This window comes from Populus alba, chromosome 8 (genome assembly GCF_005239225.2).
Source record: "Populus alba chromosome 8, ASM523922v2, whole genome shotgun sequence".
NCBI lineage: Eukaryota > Viridiplantae > Streptophyta > Magnoliopsida > Malpighiales > Salicaceae > Populus > Populus alba.
The window spans coordinates 13,234,407-13,243,814 of NC_133291.1; the positions used below are offsets into that span (position 1 = coordinate 13,234,407).

Below are 9,408 nucleotides of genomic sequence, written 5' to 3' on the forward strand. Positions count from 1 at the left end.
AGCTTCAGCTACTAACAAGTTCCAGGTATTACTCTGCTTGGAGCAGGGCAATGAGACCGTTAAGGCAGTTTATGTTTACAGCCTTATTATATATAGCCTCTCTTTTGCATTTTTCTTACAATTATAATTTTAAATTCTCCAATAAAAAAAAAAAAACATTTAATGACAAAAAACAAAAGCAACTGATCTGTCAGGGGACTTAATTGGAACAATTTCCATTTCGGTAAAATTCATGATTGAGAATAGAGATGTTTCAAAAAGACAGTTGAGAATGATGATATTTAAAAAAAGTTGTTAATATAGGTTGTTACAAGGAGAGAAAAAATAATAATAAAACCTAAAAACATATTAAAGCTCCAATAACAACATTTTCATATCATAAAAGAGATTTTAATAAAATAAATGTAATAATATCAAGAAATGTTACCCATAATAATCAGAGCGAGCCACATGCATTATTCAAAGCCAGTAAATTATTGTTTATTTTTTTTGAAACTGCACATATGGTCCATTAAAACTAAATGTTAATGATTTATTTTAGTGTTGTTGAATTTATCCTATAAGATCTTTCTTACGAAGCTTTGGTGTACTTCTAAGATTTTTTTTTTAATTTTTTTTTACTCTTTTTGAAATTTTTGCAATTCTTTTTAATATATATTATTTTTAAATATCGTTATTCTTTATAACAACTTTTATCAAAATATGCTTCTTTGTTTTTCAAACTATGCTAATTAAAAAAAAAAAAAAATCCTTTGGCGCAGGTGGTCCTAGGTTCCATGTTCCACAGTGAAAAGAATTTATTTTTTTTTGTCGTTGAGACCAATAATACGGTATCATGTACATATTTTTATACAAAACATGGTGAAGAATAATATTAAAATTAGCAACACATTATATATATATATATATATATATATATATATATATATATATAAAAGCAAGAGAACTCTGTTGTGTAAGAATAAATTTATGTAATAAACTCTCTTATGTTTATTAAAAAAAAGAAAAAAAAACTCTCTAAAATGGAAATAGTGATACATGAAGTGGTTAATAACTTACAAAATATGATATTTTGTTCTTTTTTATAGCAAATTTATGAATTATTAGCGATGCCTTATTTGAATGATCTTCTTTAGTAAAAAAAACTCGAAGTTTGAGTTCATTACCTACCATATATATGATATATCCCTTAATTAGTGTCTATTGAATTCTCTATGTGTTCTTTCCACTGAAGTTATCAAGTGATTAAAATCATTTACAAAAAAGACTTAATTTTAATTGATGTATAAATTGATTCGATAAATTTTTTTTTTATCATTTAACAATATAAGTTAAATAAAACAAAACAAAACAATTTTTTTAACTACGGTTTTTTATGAACCGATGAAAGCACTATTAATACGAATAATTAATATAATTTATACTTGAATATATTCATTCCTATACAAAATATTTATTTGATGGATAAAAGAGTGCTGGGTTGTTTTCAACCTGAGATTTTATCTATAGAAGTCAAATTGAATAAACCTTTTCTCCCTGCACCTAATCCCTGCGAGACAAAAGGAACAAGGAGACCTAGCCTGTCACTGTTGAAGACATGAAGAATAAAGAGTAAAGAGACCACTTTGGTGGTGGTGGTGGTGGTGGTGCAGGGGCGGTGGACATTCATGGTTGGTAGGTTAGGAACTCCTTTGCTAGTCTTTTAAGGTATGGCATGGGGGAGGTGGCATCCACGTTCATATGAGAAGTGGGGATAAAAAGAAAGTAAGTAGCTGCAGAATCAGTAGCAGCCATGCTATATGGACAGCAAAGGAGTGTTTGAGCGATTTTGGATGACTGTCTTCTTCTGGCACGCCGTGGGCCACACGTGGGTCCGGCCGGTGCCTTTCCACGCCATCTGCGCTCGGACGTGTTGGTTGAGCCTCCACAAACAGGATTTCTCCTTTACAAAATTCCTCACTACTGGTGTCGCTGTTGCTCTTGTCGTTCTGCACTAAGTGAAAATTCTGTGTAGAATTCTGCTTCTGTTTTATACTTTTCCAGATAAATGAATTCCAGGTATTTTTAAAATATTAATTTTGATACGATGCAACCAATATCAACATGTGAGAATCTAGCTGCTGCAATTTACGTTGGACTCTCCTGTTGTGAAGTTGGGCGTCTGTTGTCTGTAATCAAAGCCTATTAATTTAATAATCAGTTTTTAAAGAGCATAAAAAACCTAATAAAATACGAAAGCAGGCAGATCATGTCATGTAACTTCCATCCCTTGTCTATACATACAACAATGTCTTGATCTTTCGTCTAAATATGCTTGCAATTTTCACATTAAATGTGTTGCGGGTATGCTTATAGATTAGATAGACAAAGCAAAGCTTACAAAAAGAATTGTGTTTAGTATTATGATGGTAGATATTGTGATTGTGATTTGAAAAAAAATATTTTATAAAAAATATTTTTAGTTGAGGTTAGTTTAGAAAAATATATGTTTAGTTAAAATTGTGGTTGAAATTAAGGTTGAACAAAAAGTAGTTTAATGTGTTTGGTTAAGAATGTTTTTGAAATTGATATTATAAAATAATTTTAAAAAATATATATTAATATTAATGATTTTTAATTTAAATATTGTAGATTTAACTATTACTATTATATCATGAAATAAATAATATTTTATATAAAATATTTTTTTAACACTAGTTTTTCGAATAAAATACAATTAAAAATAAAAAAAATATATTTTTTATTTTGTTAGGTTGGACGATTCAATGTATTTTTATATTTGAACCGGACCAATCCGGCTAAAACAACGAAGCATGCCTCCACTGTACTGTTCATGAGTTTTCCTAACACAAGAAGTAGCTCTTTGCTGTTTCTTATAAACTTGCAGTTATGTCACAATTAATTATAGGTCCCATTAGTATAAATTTGTTGTTGAAGCATTATCAAACGATTGAGTTGCTATAATTGCTTCAAACGTAGAAGCAATCACGCAAACAAACATACCAAACACGTAATTTAATAAAAACAATAATAATTTTAAATTTGATTATGAATCAATCTTAAACTTTGTCAAATAATTTTACAGGCTCAGATGACAAGGAGGATTTGGATCCGTTTACAAAGTTGTTCTCTACTACTTTCTTTATGGCATCTTGGTATTTAACGAATTCTTCTAACAACTAAACCAGACCAGGTTTTGTCTAAGTTTTTTTTTTTTTTAATGTGCAGGGAGTTTTGCCTGATGAAAGGGAGACTGCAGTGAAGAGGTTGTTCTTTGAGCCTGTTTAAAGTGTTGTAGTTGTTATTTTATAAAATATTTTTTCTTTAAAAATTTATTAAAATAATAATTTTTTATTTTAAAAAAATTATTTTTATATCAACTTGTTAAAATATCTAAAAATATTAATTTTTTTTTTTGTTTTTTAAAGGAAAGAGCTTTTTCACAAAAAAACAATTAAAAGCAGCGGATTTCTCCAATGAAATTTACATGATAAGTGACGTGGGCCTGAAAGCCTTCTCGTACATGAAAATTCCTGCTCAACAAGAGTCTCGATCGTTTCATTTTTGGCACCTATAAATCTATATTTACACCTTAATTTTGATATTGCAAAAACCCGATTGTAAAACGAGCATAAAACCTAATTGCTCCACTATCAGTGAAGCAATTAGAGGCTGTATCCCTACTCCAAATTGTAGAGTTAAAATAAGCTTCGGGATCTTGCTAATTTACACATAAAACCTACACTGTCTCAGACAGTTTTCACAGGGAGTTCTCTTCTGTTATATTGATTTTAGACTTGGGATTGCCCATCATGAGAGCCCCAATTCATGTCCAAATCCAACAGCTATCAATACAGTAACAACGAAGAATACTTACCTTCTTCATTGCTGATTGTTACCAGTTTTTGTCTGAGTTGGTCTGAATGCTGAGTTAAATGGGACTTGATGGTGTTTTGCATATCTAAATGTGGCAGATCACAACAAAGGCAGGCGCTGAACTGGGAGAATAGATACAGGATAATTATGGGTACTGCAGAAGGTTTAGTCTACTTTCATATGAACTCCAAAATCAAAATCATTCACAGAGATACAAAGGCCAGTAATATCTGTTAGATTCAAAGGCTTCGTGCTAAAATTGCCGATTTTGGGCTGGCCAGATCTTTCCAAGAAGATAATGAGTCACATCAGCAGCCATCCCAGGAACATTGTAAGTATCCTTCAATTTCCAAACCGCTCAAAGTATGATTAGCTAGCTCAGTAATCTTGCAGCACTTTAAATGAAAACCATATCACAGATAGAAAAGTCCTTGAATCTTCGAACAAGCAATGAATTCAAATAATTTGCAAGAGGACACATGGCTCCAGAGTACCTAACCCATGGTCAGTTAACAGAAAAGGCAGATGCCTACAGCTTTGGTGTGCTTTTGTTGGAGATTACAGTAAGACATAACAACAGGAGCAAAACCTCAGATTACACAGACGGCCTAATCACATTAGTAAGTTTCAGAACCACTGCTTTCCATAAAACTTATTTATTCTCTTCAATTTATGAAGTATCTAAGAAAGGTCAGTCATTGAACTCGTCTTCTATGAATCCTCTTCTTCTGTAGGAGAAAACAGGCATGGAAAAAATTCCAGGCAGAAACTCTGGAGGAGCATTATAACCCAAATCTGATGTTTCACAATCACCATGATAACAACGTTCAGAATGATGTTACGAGGGTAGAGCATGTGGGCCTTCTATGCACACAAGAAATCTCATCACTTCGACCAACAATGTCAAAAGCTCTACAAATGCTAACAACTGAGGAACACATCCCTTAGACCACTAATCCCCCATTCATAGACGAAAGGACCCTGGAACTCAATGACACATGTGAGGACCCATGTCACCCCCTTAATTTTGGTATTTCAGCATCAATCGCCTCCACTGACAATAGTCCCTTCTACCCAAGATGACCTCGGGATGGATGAGAGGTAGATTTTACAAAGGAACAGTGAGCTCAGACCAATTATATTTAGTGGAACTGGCCAAACATCTCAGGCTACAGTTGACTTACTCATGCACCATGCAGGAAGCATTTGCAAAACAATATGATGATCGGCATATGAGAAGTTGTCGTTAAATTTCAAAGCTGCAGAGATGAGGTTTAGGGCAGTAATGCCAAAATTCCTACGTTTATCGTGGAGTTGGGCGAAAGTGCATGGCAGTGTGAAGTTTTAGAGACAGATTTAGATAATTTTTTAGGTTTGAATCAACAAATTCAGCTCCAGGAAAACTAGAGTTATAAGTTTTAAGTTTAAGATACTTTTTTTTTAAATAATTTAAGAATACAAACATCTTGATTGAAGGGTTGACAAGCATTTCCCCTTCTGTCTAGGATTAACATTATAAAACAGACAGGATAGCTAAAGCAGAGCATCTAGGTACGAAGCTCCTTTCAAAATGATTGCAATGGATTTATTATTTATGTAGCCAAGTTTTTTGTGGCTTTGAGTTCATTATTTGACATGCCTAAGTTGCAGTCAACATTCTAAACACAAAAATTACCAAACCCCGTATATACGTCCTTTCCCCGCAAAAACAATGAAACATGCTGTTTAAAACAGAGAACCAACCTAATCTAACGTGTGGCTACTAGATTCCCCATTAGGCCTCCACTAATCTCATAATGTTTAGCAGTAGAAAATCCTGCTTCCAGAGCAAGTTCTTCCAACTCAATCCCTGTATAAAAAACACACACCATGTCACCCAACTAGGAAAATAAAACAAACTACAGAGGTGAGGCATGCGCCTTTCAAAACATTATAATTAAAAAAAAGAAAAGATTGAACTTTAATGGTCTTGGTCTTAGTAATGATTGAACTTGTAGCCCAGCTTGACAATAGAACTTCATGAAGTTTTAAGGAGTAGATTAATGGACCACAGACTATTATCAACCATGAAAAGTGGTTTGGAGAAAGTTTCCAGACAAAGGGAGCAACCAGAGGACCTTATCATTGATACAGACAACAAAATTAAAATACAATGTTTGGAGGATTGTGCTTTCATCAGATTTTAAGATTTGTCTATTCTGCAATCAATGTTCTTCTAATCCATAATCCAACAAAAAAGATAATGATTACTAGTAACAGAGGAAGAAAAACCTGTTAAATATTCTCTGATTGAGCCCTTCAAATATTCATACTCCTTCGCAAGACCATATGCAGTTGCCACAGGGACAACAGCATTGTCAATCATCCACTCCTTGTGACAAGAAACATACAAAAGAATTGATTTCATCAAATGCTGATTAGTAGTAAACACTACACCAGCCTGATAATAAGTTCAAACAAACATTCTTGGAAAAAAGGTTGAAAAGCAATGGGAAAACTGTTATTTCAAAGCATATAGATATCAATTATCATAGATAAAAGGACGATTATACGATGCAAAAGCATTTGTTGTTAAGTATCGAATTTCATTCCTCAGAGTCCAGCAGGCACATAACATCAACAAACATTCAATATCTAAAAGATAAGCATTTATTCCATTTTGCAAATGAATACCTGAAATGAAGCAACAAATGGTTGAGTGCTTTTATTAAAATCAAGCACTGATGCTTTAGAACCTGTATATCAACTCAAGGATGAGAAATGCCACACTTTGTTATTTTTCAGACAAGAGAGAAAAGGATAGGACCTGGTTTCAGTACTCGAAACATCTCCTGCACGGCCTTCCGCTTATCCACCACATTTCGTAGCCCATAACCCATGGTAATAGCATCAAAATAGCAATCCGGAAAGGGCAAATCTGTAGCATCACCCTCAATCCACCTGTGATCAATCAATGGAATGTAAAGCAGGTTACCCAAAATGTTAAAATCCCTGGGTGTGAAAATCTTTTCACACTCGTGATGGGTGTATATATACCAATGCTCACTCGATGTTCTTGTAGCAGGCCTTGGAAAGCAAATGTTGCCGTGATGAAGCCATCAATAGCTGCTCCTTTGAGAAATCAAGACCACTCACCTGCAAATCTCGACAAGAAATTTTTCCACATTTCTATGGATAAATAAATGCATACACACACAATGTGATAAGTCAAGCTAGCACAAGACAGGATTTAAAAAAAGAAAGAAACCTTGCCATTGGAGCCAACTTTTTCAGACAAGAGAAATGCTAAATCCCCACTTCCACAACACAGATCCAACACGCAGTCTCCCAATTTCGCTCTGTCCCAATATCATGCAAGTTCTTTCTTACAAGAAAAAATGAATAAAAAAATTACAGTGACAAAGAGCAAAAACAGCATTGATTACCCAGTCCAGGATACGGCCATGCGTTTCCAGATACGATGCTGACCCAAACTCAACAAATCATTCAACTGTCCAAACCAAAATTACAAATTAGGAAAACCAAAAAGAAACAATCGAAAAAATTGCGAGGGGCACTCACGAACGTACGTTATCATAGACAGGAGCAATGCGGTTAAAAAGCAGCTGGCGATCATTAGCGCAACGGATGGATGGGTATGAGAAGGTGGAAATGGGAAGGTGTCGACATGATGATGATTGGTAACCAAAACTTAGCTGAAGCTGAAGTGATGCCATGGCACCAGCTCCGTTTTGATCTTCTCAAAACTTTCTCGTTGAAATGATGACACTTTAAGACAAGTCTCAGCAGAACAGGGCTACATCCACTGACATGGCAACTTTGTAACCAATAGATGAAATCTTGACGTACAGACAGGATAATGTAATTTAATACATGGTTCTTAAACCCAGCTCAAAAATTAACTTCGGATGAATCATGGTGGGATAAATCAACCCAAAAATTTTTTAGAGAAAGGTTGATATTCTTTTAAAAAAAAAAAACATAAAGACTTTGATTGGGTTAACTATATTAATAGTGAATTTAAGTTTTTAACTGGTTCGCTAACTCTCTCTATTTTTTAGTTTTTACAAAACTCAACTCAGCATGAATTAAATCTTAAATAAATCAGGATTTGAGTTAACTTGAGAGGTTTCAAATCAACACACTAAGAGCGTGTTTGGCAGTGTGGTAGCCATTATTTTTCAAATAGCTTTTCATGCCGAAATACATGTCAATGATTTTTTTATTTTTTTAAAAATCATTTTTGATATCAGCACATCAAACGATCCAAAAAATATAAACCGAACTCAATTTTAATAAAAAAAAAATTCAAATTTACACCAAACACAGATGCAAACGAAAAGACAAACGGTCTCTAACTCGGGAATCATTACCGTTATTTAATGTCTATATAAAAACATTAACACTGTTGAAAGATTATCAAACTCGAATGACAACCTTCTATCTAATTTTTTTTAGATTGTGTTTTTTTTTTTTTTTCTGATTGATGGACGGTGGGGATTTAGTCTGATATTCATTTTGATGGATGACATTTGATCATACACGATATTCAGTGTTAATGCCTTACATGGGTATCAAGCAACCTCAAGATAAAAAGTTGATGTTAATTAAATAATCCCAAATTATCCAATGGTTAAAAAGTTGTCATGTCAGTAAAGTAATTACTAGGTCTAATTAGATGAGCGGTTATATTTATTTTTATATTTTAAAAAATATTTTACTTTATTTTAATTTTAAATTAATATTTTTTTGGTTTTTCAAATCATTTTAACATGCTAATAAAAAAAATAATTTTTTATTTATTTTAATATATTTCCAAATAAAAAACACTTTGAAAAATAATAATTATCATACTCTCAAATACCCCGAACAATAAATTTTGACTTTAATTTTCATTGTTATAAAACTTGATACATGACAAGACATGTATTAAGGATGTAAAAAATAACCAATATCCTAAAAATAAATTTTTTAAAAAAATCAAAATGATATAATTTTGACTTTAATTTTTTTTTTTAAAAAAAAAACTAACTGGCTAAGCTAGTTAAGACGTTGTTTGTAATGTGGTTGCGAGTGAGATTCACTCGCAGCCACACATATTAGTGTTTAGTAAAGCAAGCAAAACTGATTTTGAGTGTGTTTGGTATTGCGGTAGCTGTTGTGGTTGTGATTTAAAAAAGTTATTTTATAAAAATATTTTTAGTTGAGGTTGATTTGAAAAAATAAGTGTTTGGTTAAAACTGTGGTTGAAATTGAGGTTGAACAAAAAGTAGTTTAATGTGTTTGGTTAAGAATGCTTTTGAAATTGAGGTTATAAAATAATTTTAAAAATATATATATATATATATATATATATATATTAATATTGATAGTTTTTAATTTAAATATTGTAGATTTAATTATTTATATTACATCATAAAATAAATAATACTTTATATAAAATATTTTTTATTATTCCATTAAAATATCTACAATTCTGCAAATGCTACGTCATTAAGCGATCTTTGTCTAATTTATGTAGTTTTATTGAAT

The 9,408-nt window shown here is 32.2% G+C and overlaps 1 protein-coding gene across 1 annotated transcript; it reads right to left on the reverse strand.

Moving 5' to 3' along the window:
- Positions 1–5,439: 5,439 nt before the first annotated feature.
- On the reverse strand, positions 5,440–7,712 carry LOC118037864 (2-phytyl-1,4-beta-naphthoquinone methyltransferase, chloroplastic). The gene is made up of 8 exons (XM_035044013.2): positions 7,446–7,712; positions 7,302–7,366; positions 7,124–7,214; positions 6,923–7,011; positions 6,683–6,816; positions 6,550–6,611; positions 6,148–6,247; positions 5,440–5,725 (listed from the first exon to the last, which is right to left on the reverse strand). Exons 1-8 carry the CDS (start codon positions 7,590–7,592, stop codon positions 5,625–5,627), a joined length of 789 nt encoding a protein of 262 aa, XP_034899904.1. The 5' UTR covers positions 7,593–7,712; the 3' UTR covers positions 5,440–5,624.
- Between the last annotated feature and the right edge of the window lie 1,696 nt (positions 7,713–9,408).

Excerpts from the sequence above, each read along its gene's own strand:
- LOC118037864 (XM_035044013.2), bottom strand. The coding sequence starts at position 7,592 with ATGGCATCACTTCAGCTTCAGCTAAGTTTTGGTTACCAATCATCATCA. Across the intron at positions 6,248-6,549 it reads CATTTGTTGCTTCATTTCAG|GAGTGGATGATTGACAATGC; the intron begins GTATTCATTTGC and ends TCTTGTCACAAG. Across the intron at positions 5,726-6,147 it reads AATCAGAGAATATTTAACAG|GGATTGAGTTGGAAGAACTT; the intron begins GTTTTTCTTCCT and ends TTTTTTATACAG.